The sequence below is a fragment of the Mastigoproctus giganteus genome, chromosome 1 (assembly GCF_048544385.1).
Source record: "Mastigoproctus giganteus isolate SK-2022 chromosome 1, ASM4854438v1, whole genome shotgun sequence".
Classification (NCBI taxonomy): domain Eukaryota; kingdom Metazoa; phylum Arthropoda; class Arachnida; order Uropygi; family Thelyphonidae; genus Mastigoproctus; species Mastigoproctus giganteus.
The window spans coordinates 148,696,913-148,723,644 of NC_143575.1; the positions used below are offsets into that span (position 1 = coordinate 148,696,913).

At 38.2% G+C, this 26,732-nt stretch overlaps 1 protein-coding gene across 1 annotated transcript in view; it reads left to right on the forward strand.

The window, feature by feature from the left end:
- LOC150091190 (integrin alpha-9-like) overlaps positions 1-26,732 on the forward strand; it is a 570,795-nt gene that overhangs the window by 27,030 nt on the left and 517,033 nt on the right. Inside the window, exon 2 of the mRNA XM_090382714.1 lies at positions 21,924-22,048. Coding sequence (XP_090238840.1) covers positions 21,924-22,048 — 125 coding nt within the window. The remainder of the gene's footprint in view (positions 1-21,923; positions 22,049-26,732) is intronic.

Here is a 26,732-nt window from a genome sequence, read left to right on the forward strand (position 1 = left end):
GACAAAACTTCCCCTTAACAAATCCATGCTGTGTCTGAACTATTACTGCAGTCTTGTCTAGGTGATCCTGTATCACCTCTTTAACCAGCATCTCCATTATTTTCCCTGGAACAGAAGTTAAACTAATAGGTCTATAATTATTTGTCACCCTTTGCACCCCTTTGTGAATTGGGGGGGGGGGGGGTGCAAATGGATCCAGTCCATGGGGACCTCCCCTGATTCTAAGGATGCTCTCATAATTATGGCTAAGGGTTTGCTTACTTCCCTTGCTGTCTCCTTCAATATAAGTGAATAGATCCCATCTGACCTGGGTGCCTTTTTAGGGTCCATAGTCTAGCAAAGGACCCTTATAATGTTACTTGGTTGTGTCTGTCTGTTCGTTCATCTGTCACAGCATTGTATCTCTGGAACCACTGGACGTCTTCACTTGAAATTTTGCATGGGTTTATACATCACGTGGGCCAACATAATGCCATACTGATCATTGTTGACAAAAATTTGTCTCAGAAATGGGGGGGATAAATATGGGGGGACAAAATGTTGTCGACAACCCATAGCTTATTATACACCATTGGAAAGAGCTCAATGAGTAGGTTTAAAATATTATTTTAAAATATTTTTTAAATTAAAAATAGCAGTGCCAGAGAGTAAAATGTGAGTAATTTTCATGCCCCCCTCGATTTCCGTCGCTAATGGAGCTAAAACTTTAAAACTTACATTAGCTATGCGTTATTTGATGCTTATCAAGTAGAAACTATTCCAATTGAATCTGTCATTTATAAATTGGTTGATAAACCTTTAGTTAATAATTCTATAAAAGTCATTTATAAATTTCGCGACAAGAAGTATTTTTTAACAATTTTCATAACTGGAGTTGTCCCGGCAAGGAGGTACTCAGAGGGCCAGTGTTGAGGCGGCAGTGGTTGGGAGACACCTGCATGGAGTCCTGCATGCACCTCACCTACCAGTCGCTTCTCCCCCCCAACACTTTAATTGTCGCTTCTCCAGGAAGAAGTCAGAGTCGCTTCTCCCACCCTTGTCATTCACAACAACTGGAAAGACTCAAATAGACAACATTTTCGTTAATTCTTCAATTCTTGGAGAAGCCAGGGTACTAGAAACTTTTTTCAGTTACCATAAAGCTCTCTATTTGGGATATTACACTAAAGACCCTTCATCCTGAGTGCCCGGCACTCAGTGGTTGACCGATTTATTTATGTTTATCTTCAACATTTTCTCCTACACTTTGCTGTCAGTTATTACAAAATCACTTAGCTCCCTGTTAGAGTTTGATAAACTTCTGGCATTTCACTTTTTGAAAAATTCCTCATGTGTGAATGTAGATACAAAATACTCATTCAGTTTATCAGCTACTTGAACAGGATCATCAATAGTCAAATCATCTATGTTAAGTGGACCATTCTGATTCATCCCCTTCCTTCTAGAGTTTACATTGTAAAGAACTCTTTGTTGTTTTTCCTTGCATCTTTTGCCAGTGATTTCTCGTAATCCGCCTTTAAATGTCTAACTTCCTTGTGATTTGATTACAAACTAGCTTATATCTGCCGTACACTTCTATGTCATCTGATAATTTATATGCATCCCATGCATTTTTCTTCTCTGGCATGAGCCTGATTAATTCATCTGACATTCATTTGGCCTAAACCTTGAACAGTATTTCTTAGTTGGTATGAAAAGCTTAGTAATCTCCAAGATTAAGTTCCTGAAGGCTTCCCATTTAGAATTCGCCATTGGTAACATCATCAGTTGACCTCACTCAATAGAATTTAAAAACTGTCTGAGACCTCTGTAGTCACCTTTACGAAAACAAAAACCCTTCCCTTTACCCTTGATCGTAGTTAAATCTTTAAGTAAAACCAACATCAGTATAATGCGATCACTGTTACCTAGTGTTTCCTTTATCTGCAAATTCCTAATGCGATACGTCATCACTGCTGATAATCAGATGAAGAGTTTTACTCCCTCTGGTTGCCCCTCCAACATGTTGCTGTAGAAAACAATCCTCCAATAAATCCAGAAAAGTCTTGCTAGTGTGCGAGTGACCAGACCACATGTTCCAGTCAATATCTGGAAAGTTAAAATCCCCCATTACAAGACATTCTGATTTACTGGCCCACTCTATTTCTCTGCATAACTTTTCATTGTACTCATCAGAGTCATTAGGCCTATAACACAATCCCACTCTTTTTCCCTTTCCCAGTGTTTATGTCACATCAAACAGACTCAACGTTGCACTGCCCACCCATGTCAACTGGATGCACTGCCTTAGATTTTGTGTTTCTTAACTAACAGCATAACCGCTCCTCCCTTCCTACTATGTCTATCCTTTCTGTACACATTGTACTCCCCATATTCCAATCTGCACTGCTCATATCTGTGTGACACCATGTCTCTGATATCACTACAATATCTGACTTTGATGTCTTGATCAGCCCTTCAAATTCATCAAATTTATTTACTATACTTCTGGCCTTGTTGTTCATGCAAGTATACATGCACTTGTTCATAGTCTTAGTTACCCTAACACAGCCCATGTATTTACTTGTTCCATGATGACTCCCAGCAGCTCTTGAAATCCCCAGCAACTTTCTCTCTAGGCTGCTGCTTATTATAGTAGAAGCAGTGCAAGAATCACTTTTGCCTCTGCCTGTGGCTACTTTAATATTTTAGTCTGTGAATCCCCCCAAGCCAGCAGTTTTCCAATCCACCTAACACTGCCTGGATAGTATCAGCAAATATTCTTGCACCCTTTCTATTTAAGTGTATCCGATCTCTGTAGAAGCAGTCTCTCCTGTTAGCAAGAAAAGACTACGATGAAAAAAATTCTACCCAAGAGCCATGCACAAACTCTCCAGGGCTGAATTGATTGACAAGGCTCTCATCATATACTCCCTCCTATCACATCTGCGCAGAATTGCAGACACTTTCAAATTTAATCCTAACTTGTGACTTTTTCTCAGCATTTATATCTGTATTTGTTAAGTTAATCTGCAGATGTCTTATTCTTAAGGTCATTACTGCCAACGTGTACACAATATCACATTTTTGTGCCCTTAAAAGGTGATATCTGCCCTACAATATCATCAAGTTTTGCTCCCGGCAGACATACCCTGGTCCTGTTCCACCTATCCTTTTTGCATAATATATTCCTCATCTTCCTGACAATAGAGTCACCAACAATAATTACTTATTATTATTATTAGCCATATGGTGCAGTGAAGCCTGAGGCTCATGCTGCTCCATTCAAAAAAAATTTCCAAGTTACCCTGAGAGAGAGAGAGAGAAGTAGAAAGGAATCATCAAGAAAGAGAAGAATGATTATATCTTGCTCAGGACCCTTGGTGTGCTACGCCCTTACTCACTAGATTTGAGCCCCTACTTCCTGTCGGACCAGCGCATTCTGCCTTGGAGATTGTAGTTGTGTTGTATGATGCACAGTAGTGAGCCCTGGCATTCAGTTGTGCAGTTGAGAGCTTGTTGGGCCTCTCATATTAATTTCTTTGAGGGCATCTACCCTACATCTCAAACTGTCATAGATGCCCACCAGAAAGCTGAGTTGGTGCCTAATTTCGTCACAGTTGCTGCACATAGCACACACAAAGACATCCTCCTTGGCTAGATCATGTCTTGTTTTAGACAAGTCTGGAAACATTTCACATTTCGCATATTTTTTTAGACTGTGATGCGTTGGAGAATCGCCCTCTTCGGTTCTCCTGCGAGTCGTAGTACTACTGCTTCTTTGTGTTTGTTGCTTTGCTGCTCTAGTCTGGGTCATGATTCCGTTTAAGTATAATTTAATTAACAATAAAATTTAATAAGATTAAAAAAATTTACTGTTAATTGATAATACTATACTAATCTTACAGATTTCTAATACAGTGCTATGTATTTCGCTATTTAGTTTTACGATAAACCTTACGCTATGAAGTTCGAGACTTATGTTACGCTATTCCTTATCATATAACAATAGCAGTAAGTTACGAACGGTAAGATCTACTTACACTAAGTATTAACTTTCAAAATTGTTATTTAAATTCAAATAAATCAAGGAGCTTGACTAGGACTATAAAGCTACTTATAGAAAATAATTTAGTACAACAATTAAGTTAATAAAACTACTAAATATATATAGAATCTTAGAATTCCCAGGAGCTATAAAAATCTTGGCCAACACCATAATAAACATTCAGAAAGCTTTACCCTTCATAATGCAAAAAATCTTCTTCATCTGAGCTGAAAATAGAATGGGAAGAACATACAGGAGCAGTAGCAAGTGCAGTAACAGTCAGAAGATGCCTCTTCAAAAATGGACTTGTAGCCCGTCGTCCTAAGAAGAAGCCCCTCCTCACACAAAAAATGAAGAAGGCCTGATTAATTTGGTGTTAGGAGCATGTCAAATGGACCCCTGAGGAGTGGAAGTCAGTTTTTTCGGATGAAAAGAAATTCAACCTGCATGGCTCTGATGGGAGACAAATGATTTGCCGTAGACATGGTGAAGAATGCTATCCAGCCTGTATGGTGTCTACAGTGAAATTTCCTACCAGCCTAATAATATGGGGGTGCATTTTGTATCGTGGAGTAGGTCACCTGCAGTTTATAAAAGGTTCCATAAATTCCAATGGATACCTGGCTATATTGGTAGGCAAATTTATTATTATTATTATCATTAGCCATATGGTACAAAGAGGGAGAGGGAGGGAGAGAAAGAGAGAGAGAGAGAGACCATTTCAACCTGCCAAGTAACTGCATCTTTCAGAATGACAATGCACCTTGTCATCAGGCAAAAAGTGTAGGTAGGCACTTCTGTAGTTCCTTTAGCTTCATTTCTGCATTAGAGGTGCGACAGTAATGTGTTTACATTTGTTACATGTGAAATAATGGTTGGAAGAACGGTCCATTACAACTGTTAGCTGGCCAGGAAACAGCCTGGACCTGAATATGATAGAAAACTGTTGGCATCGTGTGGCATCTACAGCTGCCAGAAAGAAACCAAAGACCCTTCGTGAACTTCAGGAAACCATAGTTCGTGTTTGGAACCAAAACTATCAGTTGATTATCTTCAGAATTTGATCTTGTGACTGCCTCGACGGTGTGCTACTGTCATCAGGGCTAGAGACTGTTCAATTAAATGAAAGTTTAATTAGCTTGCATTTGGTGAACTTTTCATTTTGTTTTCCATTTAAAATGATAAACTGAAGAAAATTGAGGGCTTCTGATAACATTTCATCCATAATTATCATGTTTACCAAAACTGTTGTATAAAGGTTGCAAATGCTCATTTTGGAATATTTTGAGAGCACCTATCAAATATTACTTAGCTTTGCCTTAACTATTAATAAATATTTTTTTTGTTTATATTTCTATTTGTGATGCTAGTCATTAAAGTAACATACCATCCCAAAAAAGGGTTAGAAATATGAAATTCCTGGGTGATACACTTTCTTTGAACTGGTGTATTAACCCCGGGGGCTCACATCTGGTGAGTATGGGCTTGGCAAACCCAGGGTCCTGAGCTGGATATCATCATTCTTCTCTTTCTTGGTGATGCCTTCTACTTCTCTCTCTCTCTCTCTCTCTCTCACACACACACACACACACACACACACACACACACACGAGAGAGAGAGAGAGAGAGACCCTGCCCAATGATTGACTATCTCAGTTACAGCATTAGCTCTTTTTATTGGTGCACACAAGATCTGGCAGATATCGACCACGAAGTTAGCATTAGCAGTGACAAATGATACAAGAAAGCAAGCTTACACAGCATCAACCAAAAAAAAAAAAAAAAACCTGACACTTCCCATTTTACTTATTCATTTAGCCGACTGGGCTAGCCGGGTGGGTAAAGTGCCTGCCTGGCAACCCAAAGGTCGTGGGTTCGATTCCCGCCTCGGGCTTGGATCAAAGTACTGCAAAAAAAAAACCTTGGGAGGTGCATTATGGCCACAGAAGCCTATGCGCCAACAACTACCAAAAAAAAAAAAAAAAACTTATTCATTTGTTCCAGCAGTTTGTCTAGTTCTTCCTTGGATTTATTTAAGCTATCAACTTCCACAATCTGCTGTACAATGGAATAAACTTCCATCATATAGCAGATAGAAGTTTGTTCCAACAATCAACCACCAACTGGCCAAAGGCAAACTTCTGCACATCTATTCTGCAACCATCCTTCCTCAGTTTGAATTTTTGCCCCTCATACTGCAGGCTGAACAAGAAGAAGAATCCCATCAGCATTGAGCTTGCTCAATCCATTCACCTTAAGCACCTCAATCAGATCACCTTGCAGGTGCCTAGTCTCTCCAGACCTGCAATTTGTAGAAGTGAAGCCTTTCTTGGTAAGAGCACCTGTTTTCTTCTACTCACCAATCTCGTTGCCCTTCTTTGTATTTGTTCCAGCAGCTCTACATCTTAAATTTAGGCTTCCAGACCTTATTCTGTACTCAAGATGTATCCTGACCATTGCTTTATTCAAGGGGATAATCACTTTATCTTTACTAGAAAAATTCCTGAATATCATTGACAAAACCCTGTTAACTGGGTTTGCAGCCTGTCTACATTCTCAAAGAACTTCATACATGACTGCACAATTACTCCAGGTCTTTTTCATTTTCTACTACCCTTTTCTACTTTTCTACTTTCTACTATCACATGGTTGGTTCATTACTCTGTGGGTACTGCTAATCATATGAAGTACTTCCAGTTGTCAGTGTTAAACACTGACAAATGGAAGCCATTCACAGAATAGCCAGAGTGCTGTGGCTCACGGGAGAACCCAAGGGGGTGATTCTCCCAAGCATCACAGTCTAAAACAATGCGTGAAATGTTTATAGACCTGTCTAGAACGGGACATGATCTAGCCTTTGTGTGTGCGTGTGCGTGCGTGCGTGCGTGTGTGTGCGTGTGTGTGTGCGTGCGTGCGTGCGTGCTTGGTGCAGAGAATGTGAAGAAATCAGGTGCCAACTCAGCATTCTGATGGGCATCTATGAGAGTTTGAGGTGTAGGGTAAATGCCCTCAAAGAAAGTAATATGAGAGGCTCATCAAGCTCTCAGTTGCCCAACTCAACGCCACAGCTCAGTCCTGTGCATCAGGCAACACAGCGACAATCTCCAAGGCAGAATGTGCTGGTCCCACAGGAACTAGTTATTGTTGGTGACTCTATTGTCAGGGAGACTGGGAATATAGTATGCAAACAGCATAGGTGGACCAGGACCAGGGTATGTCTGCCAGGGGCAAAAGTTGATGACGTTGTAGAGCAGATTCATCTTTTAAGGGCACAAAAGGTGATATTGTTGTACACATTGGCACTAATGACCTTAAGAATAAGACATCTGCAGATTTACTTAACAAGTATAGGTTAATGCTGAAAAAAAAAAAGTTGGGAGTTAGAGTTAAATTTGAAAGTGTCTGCAATTCTGCCCAGACACGATAGGAGGGAGTATATGATGAGAGCTTTGTCAATAATTCAGCCCTGGAGAGATTGTGCAAGGCTCACGGGGTAGAATTTTTTTTCAGTGTGGTCTGTGCTTGCTAACAGGAGGGACTACTTCTACAAGGATGGGATTAAATAGAAAGGGTGCAAGAATACCTGCTGATGCTATCGAGGCAGTGTTAGGTGGGTCGGAAACTGCCAGTTTAGGGGGATTCACAGACTAAAAGATTAACGGTAGCCGCAGGCAGAAGCGAAAGTGATTCTTGCACTGCTGCTATGTAATGAGCAACAGCCTAGAGAGCAAGTTGCTGGGGATTTCAAGTGCTGCCGGGAGTCATCAGGGAACAAGTAAATACCTGGGCTGTGTTAGGGTAACTAAGAGTAAGAACAAGTGCATGTATACTTGCATGTATGTTAATGTTAGAAGTATAATAAATAAAACTGATGAATTTTTAGTACCGATCAAGACAGAGTCAGATATTGTTTGGATATCAGAGACATGGTGTCCAACAGATATAAGCAGTGCAGAATTGGAATTTGGGAAGTACAACGAGAGGGGCTCACATCTGGCAAGTTTTGGGCTTGGCACACCCAGAGTCCTGAGCTGGATATCATCATTCTTCTTTTTCTTGGCGATTCCCTTCTACTTCTCTCTCTCTCTTTCTCGGGGTAATTAAGAAAATCTTTTTTTTTTGGCTGGTGCAGCATAAGCTTCATGCTTCCTTGCACCATATGATTAATAATAATAATGTGTACAGAAAGGACAGACATGGTAGGAAGGGAGGAGGGGTTATGCTGTTAGTTACGAAACACATAAAATCTAATGAAGTGCATCCAGTTGACACTGATGGACAGTGCAATGTTAAGTCTGTTTGGTGTAAACACTGGGAAAGGGAAAATGAGAGTAGGAGTATGTTATAGGCATAATGATGCTGATGAGTACAATGAACAGTTGTGCAGAGAAATAGAATGGGCCAGTAAATCAGAATGTCTTTTAATGGGGGATTTTAACTTTCCAGATATTGACTGGAACTTGTGGGTTGGTCACTCATACGTTAGCAAGACTTTTGTTGACTTATCGGAGGAATGTTTTCTATAGCAACATGTGCATGGAGCAATCAAAGGGAGTTAATACCCTTGATTTGATTATCAGCAGTAATTATTCATGCCTTAAGAATTTGCAGTAAAAAGTAAGCACTAGGTGACAGTGATCACAGTGTACTGATGTGGGATTTACTTAAAGATGTAACTATGATCAAGGGTAAAGGTATGGGTTTTTGTTTTAATAGAGATGACTACAGTGGTCTGACAGTTTTTAAATTCTATAGAGTGGGATCAACTGATGATATTACCAATGGTGAATTCTAAGTGGGAAGCCTTCAGGGAATTAATATTGGAGGCTACTAGGCTTTTCATACCAAATAAGAAATACTGTTCAAGTTTCAGGCCTAAATCGATGTCGGATGAATTAATGAGGTCTTTGTGACTTGATTAATTCATTAATCAAGTCACAAAGGAGGTTAGGCAGGCGAAGGAAGATTACGAGATATCTTTGGCAAAGGACGCAAAGAAAAACAGCAGAGTTCTTTACTTAAGAATCAGATTGGTCCACTTAACCTGAATGGTTTGACTCTTGATAATCCTGCTCAAGTAGCTGATAACCTAAATGAATATTTTGCATCTACATATGAGCTGTTATTCAAGGAGGGAAATGCCAGAAGTTTCTCAAACTCTAACAGGGAGCTAAGGGATTTTGTGATAACTGAGAGCAAAGTGGAGTAAAAATTGTTGAAGTTAAACATAAAAAAGGCACCCGGGGCAGATGGAATCTATCTAGTTATAAAAAAGGAGGCAGCAAGGGAAGTAAGCAAATCTTTATCCATAATTATGAGAGCATCATTAGAGTTTGGGGAGGTCCCCATGGACTTGAGATGTGAAATGTATCCCCAATTGATACAGGATCATCTAGACAAGACAGCAGCAATAGTTCAGACACAGCATGGGTTTGTGAACACAATGTGGTCACAAAGGAACTGGATGCTAAAAATAATTTTGATATCATATACTTGGATTTCAGGAAAGCTTTTTATACTATTGCACATGGAAGACTGCTGTACAAATTGGAGCGTTATGGCATTAAGGGCAAGTTACTGCAACGGATAAAGGGGTGGGAGATGGCAGAGAGTAGTAATAAATGGACACTGCTCTATCTACATGGACTAATGTTATTAGCAGAGTCCCCCATGGTTCGGTGCTGGGCCCATTGTTGTTTTGTCTATTTATCAATGACATCGATGAAGGTATAACATTAAGCCTATGTATCAGGCTCAATGTCCAAGTTTGCAGATGATACAAAGGTTAGCAGGATTGTTAATGACACTAAAGGCAGTATGCTACTGCAACAGGATCTAGAAAAGTTAGGCAGATGGGCTGAGAAGTGGCAACTAAAATTTAACATTGATAAATGCAAAGTACTGCATATGGGTAGCAGTAACCCAAGAGAAATGTACCAACTCTGTGGTACTGCACTCAGAGAGGTGGAGAATGAATAAGACCTGGGGTAATTGTACAGTCAGTTATGAAGTTCTCTGAGCAATGCAGACGGGCTGCCATAGCAGGTAATGGAATTGTATCAATGATATATAGGAATTTTGCTAGAAGAGACAAGGAGGTGATTATTTCTTTGTATAAGGCAATGGTCAGGCCACACCTTGAGTACTGTATACAGGTCTGGAGGCCTCATTTTAGGAAGGATGTAGTTTCTATGAGTACACGGAAGAGCGACAAGATTGGTGAGAGGAACAAAGAGGTGCACTTACGAAGAAGGGCTTAAGTTCTGCAAGTTGAGCACCTGGACACTAGGAACCTGCAAGGTGATCTGATTGAGATGTATAAGGCCTTGAATGGTTTGAGCAGGCTCAATGCTGACGGGATACTTCTGCTTGTTCAGAATAAGAACCTGAGGAGGCATAGATTCAAATTGAGGAAAGACAGTTGTAGAATAGATGTGCGGAAGTTTGTCTTTACCCAACGTGTAGTTGATTGCTGGAACAGACTTCCATCTGTTGTGGAAGTTGGTAGTCTATGTATAAGTTAAGTGCAAATGCATCATTAAAATTAATGGGAAGTTGATAACTTAAATTAATATAAGGCTGAACTAGATAAACATTTGGAGTGACTGGATGGGTGAAATGGGAACAGTTTTTTTTTTGGCTGATGCTGTATAAGCTTACTTTCTTGCATCATATGCCTCAACTAATGCTAATGCTAAACTTCAATTGCCATTTATTTGCTCATCTGCCTAACTTTTCTAGATCCTCTTGCAGTAGCACAGATTTATTCCTGTCATTAACTCATCCTTCCAACCTTTGTATCATCTGCAAACTTGAACATTAAGCCTGATATGCCTTCAATATCATTGATAAACATAGAAAAAACAGTGGGCCTACACCGAAGCCTCGGGTCTCCACTGATAACATTAGTTCATGAAGAGCAGTGTCCATTGATTACCACTGTCTTTCTTTTCTTGCTTACTGCTCGAATTTGTAGAACAGTCTTTTATGTGTGCAACAGTATCAAAAGCTTTCCTGAAATCCAAGTATGTGATATCAAAATTATTTTTGCATCCAATTCCTTTATGACCTCATCTTAGTATCCAATCAAGTTGGTAAGACAAGATTTCCCCTTAACAATCACATGCTGTGTCTGTAGTATAAGAGCAGCCTTGTCTAGGTGATCCTACATTATTTGTTTTATCAATCAGTGGCTTCATTATTTTGAATCTAAAGATGCTCTCATAATTATGGCTAAGAGTTTGCTTACTTCCTTTGCTGCTTTCCTTAATATAATTGGATCGATCTCATCCACCCCCAGGTGCCTTTGTTATGTTTAACCTCAATTTTTCTTCCACTTTCCTCTCAATTATTACAAAATCATTTAGCTCTCTGTTACAGTTAAATTTCTGGCATCCCATTGAATTATTATTCCATTGCACTTACCTTTACTCTTTCCAAAGTAATGTATAAATCTATTAACCGCTAACTCCTAAACTGTCTTGAAACCTTCCATCTGATTAGTGATCGCCAATATGGATTCTATCAGTGCTTATATTCTGACTAATGTTACATAACAATGGAAAAGTTTTTGGTGAAACTGAAGCAGTTGCCCTTGACATTTCTATGGTTTTAGATTGTGTTTTGGCATAAAGGTCTTCTAAACAAGCTTCCCCTTATCGGTTGTTTACTGTTTCTTGCAATTTGGTATTCAGTTTTCCCTCTGCTCGCTGCAGGTGATCGTAATTGACTCTGTCTTCTAATTTCTCCACCAATGCCCCCCCAATGGTGTTCCCAAAGATTCAGTTCTTTGTCCTATTCTTGTACCTTTTTCCACTGATTGGAAATCCTATTCATAGCTTTGCTGATAATAATGCATTGCATTCTACCTTCCAGTTTGAGAAACCTTTCCCTGCACAAACAGCTTCAAGTTCTCGAATGTCCATTATCAATTCCTTAAATGCTGATCACTAGATAATTCTGGGGAAAAGCTAACTTAGTTAATTTCAATCTTTCTAAAACTCAGCTCTGTCTTATATCTCACAAAAAGGATTCTACTGCTCCTTTGCTTATCTTTGATGACATTCAGATTTATAGACAAGATCACATATCTCTATTAGGGATTATGATGACTTATAATCTCTCTTGGAATAAGCACATCACAAATATTGTTTCCTCTGCACCTAAAAGAACTGGGTGTTTCTCTTTTGCTCTTGGCATTATTATTTTCCTAAACAACTACTCACTCTGTAAAAATTTCAAATCCACCATACCAATGGAAATATTGTTCCCGCACTTGGGGTGTCCCCAAAATCTTTCTTGGGCTTCTAGATTCCATTCAAAGGAGGCCATTCAGGTTAATTAATGTCCTGTCTCTTACAAAATCTGTCCATTTCTTGTCTCATAGATTTTTTTTTTTATAGATACTTTCATGGGCACTGTTCTTTGGAATTGGTATCTGTGATTTCTCCTCTTTCTCTTCAAAAGCAGTCTAATTACGTTCAAAAATCAATCAGCGTCCTTTTACTGTCCAACTTAATCTCCCATAATCAACTTTTCTTATTCCTCATTTATCCTTCAACTTCTGTTTTCTGGTCCAACCTGTCTTCATGTGTATTTTCTGAAAATTACAATCTAATAAATTCAAGGTTAATATCAATAAGTATCTTCTCCTGTCTTCTCAACTTTCTATCCACACACTATGTACTATGCACCTTTCATGTTAGGGGTTTTCATAAAAAACAATCTTAAATGAGAAAAGAAGAGATTAGCATTAGTAAAGGCACATGGTGCAAGAAAGCAAGCTTATATAGCATCAGCCAAAAAAAAATCAAACTCATTTAACCCATCCACTCGCTCTAAATGTTTGTCTAGTTCTGCCTTGATTCTGTTTAAGTTATCAACTTCTACAACGACAGATGGAAGTTTGTTCCAGCAATCACCACTCGCTGGCTAAAGGCAAACTTTGGCTGATCTATCCTACAACTGTCTTTCTTCAATTTGAATTTATGCCCTCCCAGGTGATTATTCTGAACAAGAGGAAGAATCCCATCAGTATTGATCCCATCAGAACAAGAAGAAGAATCCCATCAGTATCTGATTCAGGTGTATGCTTTATACACCTGAATCAGATCACCTCACAGGTGCCTAGTCTCCATTCACTGTAATTTGCAAAACTTAGGCCTTTCTTTGTAAGAGCAACCCTTTGTTCCATTCACTAATCATGTTGCCCTTCTCTGTACTTGTCAAGCAGCTCTACATCTTTTCTTAAAATGAGGCCTCCAGACCTGTATACAGTACTCAAGCAGCTCTACATCTTTTCTTAAAATGAGGCCTCCAGACCTGTATACAGTACTCAAGCAGCTCTACATCTTTTCTTAAAATGAGGCCTCCAGACCTGTATACAGTACTCAACGTGTAGCCTGAGCATTGCCTTATACAAGGGGATAGCCACTTCCTTATCCCTGCTAGAAAAATTCCAGTGTATCATTTACAAGACATCATGAGCTACTCTTGCAGACCATCTGCACTGCTCAGAAAACTTCATATCTGCCTGCACAATAATGCCAGGTCCTTTTCATTCTCTACCACTGTTAGTGTGGTACCACACAGTTGATACGTTACAGCTTCCCATACACAGTACTTTATATTTGTCAATGTTAAATGTCAGTTGCCACCTCTCAACTCATCTGCTTAACTTTTCTAGATCCTGTTGCAGCAGCGTACTGTCATTAGTGTCATTAACAATCCTGCTGACCTTTGTATCATTTGCAAACTTGGACATTAAGCCTTATATACCATCATCAGTATCATTAAAATTTTTAATGATACTGAGGGGTAGAATTTTTTTCAGCCTGGTCTGTACTTGTTAACAGGAGAGACTGCTTCTACAGGGTTGGGATACACTTAAATAGAAAGGGTGCAAGAATGTTTGCTGATGCTATCGAGGCAGTGTTAGGTAGGTCGGAAAACTGCCAGCTTGGGGGATACAAGGACTAATAGATTAACAGTATAACCACTGGCAGAGGTGAAAGTGATTCTTGCACTGCTTCTATTTGAATGAGCAGCAGCCTGGAAAACAAGATGCAGGGTATTTCAGAGACTGCTGGGAGTCATTGCGGTACAAGTAAACACAGGGGTTGTGTTAGGGTAGCTAAGAATAGGAACAGGTGCATGTATACTTGTATGTACACCAATGCTAGGAGTTTGGTAAATAAATTTGATGAATTTGAGGTATTGCTCAGAACATCAAAGGCAGATATTGTTGCGATATCAGACACGTGGTGTCACACAGATATAAGGAATGCAGAACTGGAATTTGAGGAGTACAACGTCTACAGAAAGGATAGACAATATAGGAAGGGAGGAGGGGTTATGCTATTAGTTAAGAAACACATGAAATCCAAGGAAGTGAAGCCAGTCGACATCACTGCACAGTGCAGCGTCAAGTCAGTTTGGTGTGACATAAGCATTGGGAGTAGGAGTGTGTTATAGGCCTAATGACTTTGATGAGTATAATAAGGAACTGTACAGGGAAATAGAGTGGGCCAGTAAATCAGAGAGTCTTATAATGGGGGATTTTAATTTCCCTGATACTGACTGGAATTTGTGGGTCGGTCACTCACACACTAGCAAGGCTTTTGTGGATTTATTGGATGATTGTTTTCTACATCAGCATGTACTGGAGACAACTAGAGGGAGAAATACTCTTGATATGATTATCAGTAGTGATTCTTCATGCATTAAGAATCTGTAGATAAAGGAACCACTAGGTGGCAGTGATCACAGTGTGCTGAAGTGCGATTTACTCAAAGAGGTAACTACCATCAGGGGTAAAGGGAAGGGTTTTTGCTTTCGTAAAGGCGACTACGATGGACTGAGACAGTATTTAAATTCTATACAGTGGGACCAACTGATGATGTTACCAACAGCAAATTCAAAATGGGAAGCATTCAAAGAACTTATCTTGGAAGCTACTAGGCTTTACATACCAACTAAGAAATATTGTTCAAGGTTTAGGCCTAAATGGATGTCAGATGAACTAATGAGACATATGGCAGAGAAGAAAGATGCATGGGATACATATAAATTAATGGGTGATATGGAAGCCTATGATAGATATAAGCTTGTCTGTAACCAAGTCATAAAGGATATTAGGCAGGCAAAGGCAGATTATGAGAAATCCTTGGCAAAGGATGCAAAGAAAAACAGCAAAAAGTTCTTTACTTATGTAAACTCTAGAAGGAAGGGGATGAATCAGATTGGTCCACTTGATATCGATGGGTCAACTGTTGATGATCCTGCTCAGGTAGCTAACAAACTGAATGAATATTTTGCATCTACATTCACACATGAGGAGTTATTCAGCGAGGGGAATTCCAGAGGTGTATTCAACTCTGGCAGTAAGCTAGAGAATCTTGTAATAACTGAGAGTAAAGTGGAGGAGAAATTGTTGAAGATAAACACAAGAAAGGCACCTAGGGTGGATGGAATCTATCCAGCTATATTAAAGGAGGCAGCAAAGGAAATAAGGAAACCCTTAGCCATAATTATGAGAGCTTCTTTGGACTCAGGGGAGGAACCCATGGACTGGAGATGTGCAAATGTCACCCCAATTCACAAAGGAGGATCAAAGGGCAACACAAGTGATTATAGACCTGTTAGTTTAACTTCTGTTCGAGAAAAATTAATGGAGGCACTGGTTAAAGAAGCACTGCAGGATCATCTAGACAAGACTTCAGTTATAGTTCGGACACAGCATGGTTTTGTGAAGGGAAAGTCTTGCCTGACCAATTTGATTGCATACTATGATGTGGTCACAAAGGAACTGGATGCAGGGAATAACTTTGATATCATATACTTGGATCTTAGAAAGGCTTTTGATACTGTTGCACATGGAAGACTGCTGCACAAATTGGGGCAGTGTGGCATTGGAGGCAAATTGCTGCTATGGATAAAGGGACGGTTGAGTGGGAGAAGACAGAGAGTGGTAATTAATGGACACTGCTCATTGTGGACTAATGTTATTAGTGGAGTCCCTCAGGGTTCAGTATTGGGACAATTGTTGTTTTCTGTATTTATAAATGATATTGATGATGGTATATCAAGTTTAATGTCCAAGTTTGCAGATGATACGAAGATTGGCAGGGTTGTTAAGGACACTAATGACACTAATGATCTAGAAACGTTGAGCAGATCGGCTGAGAGGTGGCAAATGAAGTTTAACATTGACATATGTAAAGTACTACATATGGGAAGCAGCAACCCCAGAATGACGTATCAACTCTGTGGAACTACACTGACAGTGGTAGAGAACGAAAAGGACCTGGTGGTAATTGTGCAGACAGATATGAAGTTCTCTGAGCAGTGCAGACAGGCTGCAAGAGTAGCTCATGGTGTATTGTCAATGATATATAAGAATTTTTCTAGCAGGGATAAGGAGGTAATTATCCCCTTATATAAGGCAATGGTCAGGCTACACCTTGAGTACTGTATACATGTCTGGAGGCTTCATTTTAAGAAGGATGTAGAGCTGCTGGAACGAGTACAGAGAAGGGCAACAAGATTAGTGAATGGAACAAAATGATACTCTTATGAAGAAAGGCTTAAATTTTGCAAATTGTAGTGTCTGGAGACTAGGCACCTGTGAGGTGATCTGATTGAGGTGTATAAAGCCTTGAATGGTTAGAGCATGCTCAAACCATTAAAATGCTGATGGAATTCTTCCTCTTGCTCAGAATAATCATTTGAGAGGGCATAAATTCAAATTGAGGAAAGACAGATGTAGGATAGATGTGCGGAAGTTTGGCTTTAGCCAGCATGTGGTTGGTTGGTGGAACAGACTTCCATCCTTTGTTGTAGAAGTTGATAGCCTAAATAAATTTAAGGCTCAGCTGGAAAGGTACTTGGAAGAAACGGAGGGGTGAAATGGGAGCATGTTTTTTTTTTTGGCTGATGCTGCATAAGCTTGCTTTCTTGCATCATATGCCTCTACTAATGCTAATGTTAATTAATAAATACAGAAAACAACAATGGTCCCAACACTGAATTCTGGGGGACTCCACTAATAACATTAGTCCACAAAGAGCAGTGTCCATTGATTACCACTCTCTGTCTTCTCCTACTCAACCATCCCTTTATCCATAGCAGCAATTTGCCTCCAATTCCACACTGCCCCAATTTGTGCAGCAGTCTTCCATGTGCAACAGTATCGAAAGCCTGTCTAAGATCCAAATATATGATATCAAAATTATTCCCTGTATCTAGTTCCTTTGTGACCACATCAAAGTATCCAAACAAATTGGTTAGACAAGACTTCTCCTTAACAAACTCATGCTGTTTCCGAGCTATAACTGAAGTCTAGTCTAGATGATCCTGCAGTTCTTCTCCAGTACCTCCATTAATTTCCCTGGAAAAGAAGTTAAACTAACAGGTCTGTAATTACTTGTGTCGCCCTTTGGTCTAAGACAGTATTTAAATTCTATAAGGTGGGACTTACTGATGATGTTACCAACATCAAATTCAAAATGGAAAGCATTCAAAGAATTAATCATGGAAGCCACTAGGCTTTTCTTACAAACTAAGAAATACTGTTCAAGGTTGGGGCCAAATGAATGTCAGATGAATTAATCAGGCTGTTGCCAGAGAAGAAAAATGCATAGGATGCATATAAATTATCAGGTGACACAGAAGCCTATGGCAGATATAAACTAGTCTGTAATCAAGTCACAAAGGAGGTTAGGCAGGCAAAGTCAGATTACGAGAAATCCTTGGCAAAGGAAAACAGCAAAGAGTTCTTTACTTATGTACACTCCAGAAGGAAAGAGATTAATCAGATTGGACCACTTAACATATATGGGTTGGCTATTGATGATCATTCTCAGGTAGCTGATAAACTGAATGAGTATTTTGCATCTACATTCACACATGAGGAATTATTCAATGAGGGGAGTGCCAGACGTTTATCAAACTCTAACAGGGAGCTAAGCGGTTTTGTAATAACTGAGAGAAAAGTGGAGGAGAAATTGTTGAAGTTAAACATAAAAAGGCACCTGGGGTGGATGGGATCCATCCAGTTATATTAAAGGACGCAGCAAAGGAAGTAAGCAAACCCTTATCCATAATTATGACAGATTCCTTGGATTCAGGGAAGGTCCCCATGGACTGGAGGTGTGCAAAGGTACCACCAATTCACAAAGGGGGTTCAAAAGGTGACACAGGTAACTATAGGCCTCTTAGTTTAACTTGTGTTCCTGGGAAAATAATGGAATCACTGGTTAAAGAAGCATTGCAGAATCATCTAGACAAGGCTGCAGTAATAGTTAAGACACAGCATGGGTTTGTTAAAGGGGGAGGTCTTGTCTGACCAATTTGATTGGTCAGACTTTATGATGTGGTCACAAAGGAACTGAATGCCAAAAATAATTTTGATATCATATACTTGGATTTCAGGAAAGCTTTTGATACTTGGTACAAAATGACTTGGCACACCCAGGGTCCTGAGCTAGATATCATCATTCTTCTCTTTCTTGGTGATTCCCTTCTACTTTTGACTCTCTCTCTCTCTCTCAGGGTAACTCGGGAACTTTTTTTTTTTCCTGGTGCAGCATAAGCCTCAGGCTTCCTTGCACCACGTGGATATTAATAATAATAATAATAATAATACTGTTGCACATTGAAGACTGCTGTACAAATTGGAGAGGTATGACATTAAGGGCAAGTTGCTACAATGGATAAAGGGATGGTTGAGTGAGATTCGACAGAGAGTGATAATCAAAGGACACTGCTCTACGTGGACAAATGTTATTAGTGGAGTTCCCCAGGGTTCAGTGTTGGGCCTATTCTTGTTTTCCATATTTATCAATGATATTGATGAAAGTATATCAGGTTTTATGCAATAGGTTGCATATGATACAAAGGTTGGTAAGGTTGTTAACGACAGTAATGACAGTATGCTACTCCAACTGGATCTAGATAAGGTGTGCAAAGGGTTGAAAAGTGGCAACTGAAGTTTAATATTGACAAATGTAAAGTACTGCATATGGGTAGCAATAACCGAAGAGAAACGTACCAACTGTGTTGTACCGCACTCATGGAAGTGGAAAGTGAAAAACACCTGGGGGTAATAGTGCAGTCAAATATGAGGTTCTCTGAGCAGTGCAGAGGGTCTGCCAGGGCAGATCATGGAGTCTTGTCAATGATATATAGGAATTTTGCTAATAACAAAATTTGTCCAGCTGAAGGAGGGGCATCTCGCCCCAAAAGCTCCTGTTTTTGCTTAATTGTATCCTAGTTTAATAAATCAGTTTGTGTTTTCTGAGGTATATTCCTAATAGTTATGTAACGTGAAATCAAAGGCCTTTTCTCAAGGAATTAAAATTGTTTTAAAAATACTTTTTTGAGCTTTATTTTTTGCAAATTCTTCTACTGTATTTGAAAAACTATTGCCTGCACAATGTCAGAATTTGTGAAGAATTGGCAACCATGTAGCCTTTTTTCAGAAGCAGAAGCTACAGAAGTGAGTAGACTCAAAAATATTCTAAGTGCTACAGACAAATTTGGAAACAACTCAATTAAATTAGTGTTCAATGTGTTTTGTAGAAAATTCATCAGAGTTAGTTTCTGAACTAAAGTTTGTTCTGTATTTCTTCATGAAAACCCAGTTCATTGCATATTTTGTGTGAAATATCCTTATCATATTTCTCTTGTAATTTTTGTGCTGAGGCTTTGATTTGCTCATCTGATTAATCCTGAATGGTCCATAGGATTCCAAATAAGTTACAGATTTTGTACAAGGATTCAAAACTCTGTCAATTCAGATATTACTGAATCAATAATAGCATTTCTAGCCAAGAGAAATACTATATGATGAAGTTATTTACAAATTCAAAGGGACCAATTTCATGTCAGTAAAATTGATTTAGCCATTAAAAGAAATGGCGCCCAGAGAAAATGTTCAAGGTTGAAATCCTCCAATTCCACACCACCAATTTTACTTTTAAAAAATAAAAATTCTCTTACATTATGCCTTTAAAAGGAATTATAAGATATATTTATTTAAAGGTCTCATGCATTTCATTGATTTTTAAATGTCTCATATTAGTTGGAACGGGTTCCATGGAATTATTCCAAGACATGGAAAATAGAAATATTTTTAAAATCACTTGGAGAAGGAATTTCAAGACCAATTCATAGAAATGAGGCATGGAATACATTTTTTATTCCTCACCCTCCATCCCCAATCCTCTCCCCTCCTTTGAATGGTACCCAATAAGCAATCATAAAATATACTGTATTACAGTATTGTATCGTTACTTAACAAATAGAGTGCCACTTTTATAATAAATAATTTTTATTTAGGCTAATTTGAAACTTTTTTCAATCACTTTCATATCATCTTTTTTACATAAAACACTAAATTTTGGGTACACCTCTCTGGGTCTGGGGCTCAGGCCAAATGGCCCTGCTGGCCCTCCCTCTGTCTGGGCCCGAATACAAGTACTGCTGTTGGCTAGTGTTTGGAGATTTTTAAAGTATTGCTCTGCTACTCATCTAATGCTTGGTTACAAAAAATGCCTTGCTTTCTGTGTGAGTGGATAGTTGAGCAAGCAGCGAACATTGGGAAATGAAAGTGTGGCCACCAAAACAGTTTCTGACACTAGGTTCAAAGAACGTGATGATAGAGATTTCTTGATTAGTAGATCAAAATCAATTAGTAGATCAAAACAAAGTACTCTTACTGTCTCTGCATATAAAGCTAGATTTAATGAAATAGTTTGTCCAAGCCTGGATAAAGAAGAAACTTGTTTAAGCATGTTTGCACTAAATTCCTATCAAAGCAGGAATTTTTGTTGGATCTCAAGTCCACAAGCTGCTGCTAGACTTTATTTGAAGAATTTATGAACCAAATTGAGACACTTATTATGATTTACAAATGTAAAAATTTTTTAGGAAACAATGAACATCCAAATTATGTGACAGTCGTGAGTGACATTCTTGAGAAGTGGCATTCAGAAAACTAGGTTGCAATGTGAATATTAAGGTACACTTCTCAACTTCTCTCATCTCAGCTATTTCCTAGAAAATTTAGATAGTTTAAATGAAGAGAAGAACAGAGAAAAGATTCCAAAGGATAAAAAGATATGGAAAAAGTACTAAAGGGATTGGAACGTCAGTATGATGGCCGACTACTGCTGGATGCTAAAAAGCGGACCATAAAACTAACTTCCTGACGAAGTTGAAAAGGCACAAGTTTAACTGTCTGGCATATAAGTAATCCAGTTTGCAGAAATTGATAACATGAGGATGTTGACTAATAATTTATGTTTTTAAGTATTTTTATATAAAAATAACCTATTTGTAAAAAGCTATAAAAATACAAAATAAACCAGAACTGCCTCTGTAGCCAAGTGGTCAGGAGCAGGAGTGCAGTAGCACACGCTCTTTGAGTAGACCGGGGTTCAAGCCCCTGATTGCTAAATACAATCGATCTCCCAATCCGCACTGGACCAGGGTGGCAGATTATGGTCCATTTCCTCAACCTGAGTTGTTGAGGAGGCTTCCATCCTGCAGTGGATTGATAATGGCTTTTTTTTTTTTTTTTTTTTACCTCCACCAATATTTTTATTTTTGTTTGTTTTATTTGTAAAAAAATCTGATATGATAGAGTAAATTTTAAAGTTTACATTGAAAAGGTAGTTCAGATTTCTAATCAGTACTAAAACATCAGACCAGTAACCTTTGCTATGTGGATGTGCAGAAACTAGCCTGCACATCTACATATTATACACTATATATTTTAGTAGAATATTAAGTTGCAAATGCAATATATGAAGTATTTTATTTTGTACTATATTTGTTTGGATCAAGTTTTCAGTTAATATTTGATTTAACTGAATCATTTCACACTTTTTTTAAGAGCTCTGGTTACAGCACCAAGAGGTAATTCAACTTACTTTGGAAGCAAAATACACCAGCCAGGAATTCTGTATAAATGTTCATTATTTACAAATAAATGTCAGGAAGTGGTTGTAGACCGAAGAGGTAAGTTAAAATAACATCTAAATGCTTTATCCAGAATATGTCAAATATAAATATTATATTAGTCAAATATGTAAATATTTTTCTTACAGTATTGAATATTTTCTTCCTCACTTTCAGTTCACTTTTTGATTGTTCTGATTGATTCCCTATAGGGCCATTTCTCATAGTTAATAAATATTTCATTACTTTTAAGTGCCATTTTTATTTTAATGTACTTACTTTTCTTATAATCTCACATCTAGCTGTTGGTTTTACAGTGCATTAGCATCTTTGGCTCTATTACGTCAGAAGATTTTGTCTGTACATGTGTATGCTCATGGGCTGATTTGCACATCATGTGGACTAAAAAACCAGGCATAACTTATGGAGGGTAAGCCTTATTCCTTGAGTCTAAGATTGGCTAATTACAGTCCCAAGTGAAGAGACCTTTAAGAATTCTTCCAATTTCCAATGGGCTTCGAACTCAGATCTTATCAAGTGAGCAGAAAATGGTAAACCATTATACTGTTATGGTGGACACAAATCTACCATGTTCTATTCTTGATATTTCTCCAAATGCTTGGACATTATTACGAATATATTTGCTAATCATGTTTTCCTTTTTATGTACTATAAACATTCTGTACTACATCATTTGACAAGACCCCATGATGTGGTCATGGGGTCTTGTCAATGATATACAGGAATTTTGCGAGCAGGGATAAAGAGGTGATTATTCCCTTGTATAAGCCAATGATCAGGCCACACCTTGAGTACTGCGTACAGGTCTGGAAGCCTAATTTTAGGAAGGATGTAGGGGTGCTAGAACGAGTACAGAGAAGGGCAACAAGACTGGTGAAGGGAACAAAGGGATGCTCTTATGAAGAAAGACTTAAGTTCTGCAAAAGAGCATCCCTTTGTTCCCTTCACCAAAGGGATGCTCTTATGAAGAAAGACTTAAGTTCTGCAAATTGCAGCCTCTGGAGACTAGGGCACCTGCGAGGTGATCTGCGCGGATAAAGCCTTGAATGGATTGAGCAGGCTTAATGCTGAGGGGGATTCTTCCTCTTGCTCAGATTACAAATCTATGCTGTTTGTTTTTGTTATTTGGTTTTTAGGAGCATTAGCAACTAAGGCCATATTGCTCCGGGATATGTGGTGGTCATTCCCTGACCTTTCTGCATCCTCCGTATTTGGTGGTGATGGGCTCGAACCCTGGTCTAATCAAGAAGCCTGTGCTACGCACTGCTGCTCCTTCCCACCTGCCTATGGAGGTGCACAAATTTATGCCCCCTCAGGTTCATGTACCATGAACCTGAGGGGGCATAGATTCAAACTGAGGAAAGACAGTTGTAGAATAGATGTGTGGAAGTTTGCCTTTAGCCAGTGGGTAGTTGATTGCTGGAACAAACTTCCATCTGTTGTTGTGGAAGTTGATAACTTAAATAAATTCAAGGCCGAACTAGACAAATATTTGGAATAAATGGATCAGTGAAATGGGAAGGGTTTTTTTTTTTTTATTTGGCTGATGCTGTATAAGGTTTCTTTCTTGCATCATGTGCCTCTACTAATGCTAATGCTTATTTATGATTTATGGTAAGCAGTCTGTATGATAGTAAAAAGTTCTGCTGACCAGTTGCATCTTTCTGGTCAGTGCCTAACAATTAAATATTTGCACAGGGGCTCATATCTGGTGAGTATAGCATCATTCTTCTCTTTCTTGATGATTCCCTCTCTCTCGGTAACTCAGAAAGTTTTTTTGTCTGGTACAGCATATGACTCTAGCTTCCTTGTACCATATGTCTAATAAAAAGAAAAGAAAAGAAAAAGAAATTTGTTGCTTGCGTTTATATACAGGGGGTTCCTGGTATCTGAGTCTCCACAGTTATGAGGATTTTAAAATTGAAGAATTGAAGCCTTTTTACTTGAAAAATTTTTTGTGAGAATGATCTTCTTCATGATCATGCAACAAATGTTAAGTGCAAAGTTAAAGACAACTAAATGCTACAACACAATTTTATCTGAAAAAATACGACAAAAAAAAAAACTTGAACAACTCTATTCGTGCAACTGAAAAATAGTGTAACTTCAATAAACTTCGCTTAACCTTACATTGTGTAGTATATTATAATAAAAAATGTCTAATAAAATAATTTTCTCATTTTTCAGTTCTTTCATTCATTTTTTACTATGTACAAATACATAATAAATATTGCTACATATACGTATAATATCGGTGTAGATACACCATATCTACTCATCCTTCACAGCGAGTTGCCCATGTATTACACTACCTCGAATAAGTAACGCTTCACTTGCAATACCAGTGTACCTGCCCACCCGTCTTCTTTTTCATTACTTATTCGAGGTAGTGCAATACTTGGGCAACTCGTTGTGAAGGATGAGCACAATATAAGATGCAGATGAAATGATGTTTTTCACACTACTATCAATTTTTTTTTGTCTATGGTGTATCTACACCGATATTATATAGATATAGAATCTTAAACTCTTAAAATATTAAGCCTAGTTACATTTAGTTTTATAATCATTACGAAAATTGGTCCCTGTTTTAAGTGGAATTTTCTGGAACCAATTATCCGAGGATAATTGATTCCAGATATAACATATAGGATTACTCAAAAGTACATTCACAAATTTATTCTACACTTTCAAAAATGAAAGTACTAAAGGATTGACACTGGAGTCTGCATTTACGATTATTTTTTTTCACAATATTTCAATATGGCAACAAGAGTCACATTCGTTGCCACAAGTCATTCTACAGTCTGTTTCTTGTCACAAACATTCACGCATGTCAGGTGTCACACTTTTAACTGCTGCTATTGTAGTTCACAACTCATTCAAGTGTGTCAGTAATGGTAGTGAGTCAACTTCATCCTTAAGAAACTCCACAGAAAAAATCCACGTGTTAAGTCCAAGAAATTTGCTTAAAAAAGGAAACATGTCCAAGGAAGGGTAGTGTTCTATCCTATGGTTTTTCTTTCAGTGTCATTTTGAATTATCTGCAGAAAAATAGTTTTCCAGCATGTCATGGTACATGAACCTAGAGTTTTTTCGTAATGGAAGAAACAAAGATCATAAAGTTTTTTGTGTGCAAAAAACATATAATTTGGGACTGTCTCTAATACAGTGTGCTCTAAAAATGATGAGGATTTTCAGATTTCCATATTCCTATATTCTGTTTATTCACTTTACCACTTAAATGGAACATGCATTCATCACTGAAGATCATATGCTTCATGAAGTATTCATTGTTTTTCCACTCAAGAAAACACTTTGTGCAAATCTTCTGATGCCTTAATTGTTGTTTCTGCAGTGGTTGTAGTTAAAGACAGGCACACTTTCTTAAAATCCTTCACAACATACAGGCATATGAAGTTTTTGACTTTGCATGATTTGGCACTTTTCTTGGACTGTGAACAAAAGCTGTTCTCATGTATTCAATTATTATCATATATTCATTATTCGTCACCTGCCTGGAGCCTGCAAGTTTTCTTGCTAGCCATATAGAACTTATTTCAAGAAAGCTGTTGTGCCAGTTGTAGAGTGCATATTCTAGGGGGAGTTTCTTTTTCATACTGTGTATGAAATGTATATATGCTGAACTAGCTTGCCTAAGTTGTGTTCTTTAAAGATAAAAATGCACTGTACTCGCCCAGCAGCACCGAATATCTCCTCTGTAAAAAATAAAAAATAAAGGCACCAAACTTAACTGTATTGCCAATCTGTAAACACTATTTTTCCTTTTGTAAGTACGGAATAAATAGAGTTAGAGACTAACAAAGTTGTAACCTACTTTTGAATAACACCTATCGGATCAAAAGATACACAAGTGGCTTTATGAGTTGAAAAATATCGGGATCATGAGCAAAATCCTTAGATAAATTATGGGACAGCTGCATGGCTGGAGGCAAGTAATTGTAATTAATGGTTACTCTTGCAATGGGCTAAGATTAAAAGTGAGGATCCCCCATGGATTGGTACCGAGTCTACTCCTATTTCTAATTTCCTTGAATGACATTGATAAAGAAATATAGGATGTAATGTCATATTTTCAGAAAAGAAGTGAAGTTTGGGAGAATAGGTAGTGACCCATGTAAAGCAGTGCTCCTTCAGACAACTTGAAAGACTTTTGGGATGGTTAAAGTGGGCAAAATGTGACTTTTATATATATTCAGTTATTATCATATATTCATTATTCATCACTTACTTGTAGTCTGCTAGTTTTCTTGCTATGCCATATAGAAATGATTTCAACAAAGCTGTTGTACCAGTTATGGAGTGCACATTCTGTGGGGAGTTTCTTTTTCATACTGTGTATGAAAAAAGAAACTTCTCACAATGCAATGTATGCTAAACTGGCTTCCCTAAGCTATTTTAGCAAACAACAAGCCCTTCTTTGTCCCTTGGAGGGACTGAATTAAAAATGTTAGTGGAAGAAATGGATATATGGATTATGAAACAATTGCTGTAGGCAATGGGAGATTATAATTCCACCATATTTAAGCAGTTTTGAGATTTCTTGGAACTCTACATTCAGATGTGAAGGCCATGCTAAAAAAAAAAAAAAAGACGAGCAATATGCCTGATGAGATTAGCAAATGATTGCCCATACTTGGTGAGACTTTGATTATGTGGGCAAGTTAGAAAAATTTAATCATGTCTTTAAATGAAATGTTTT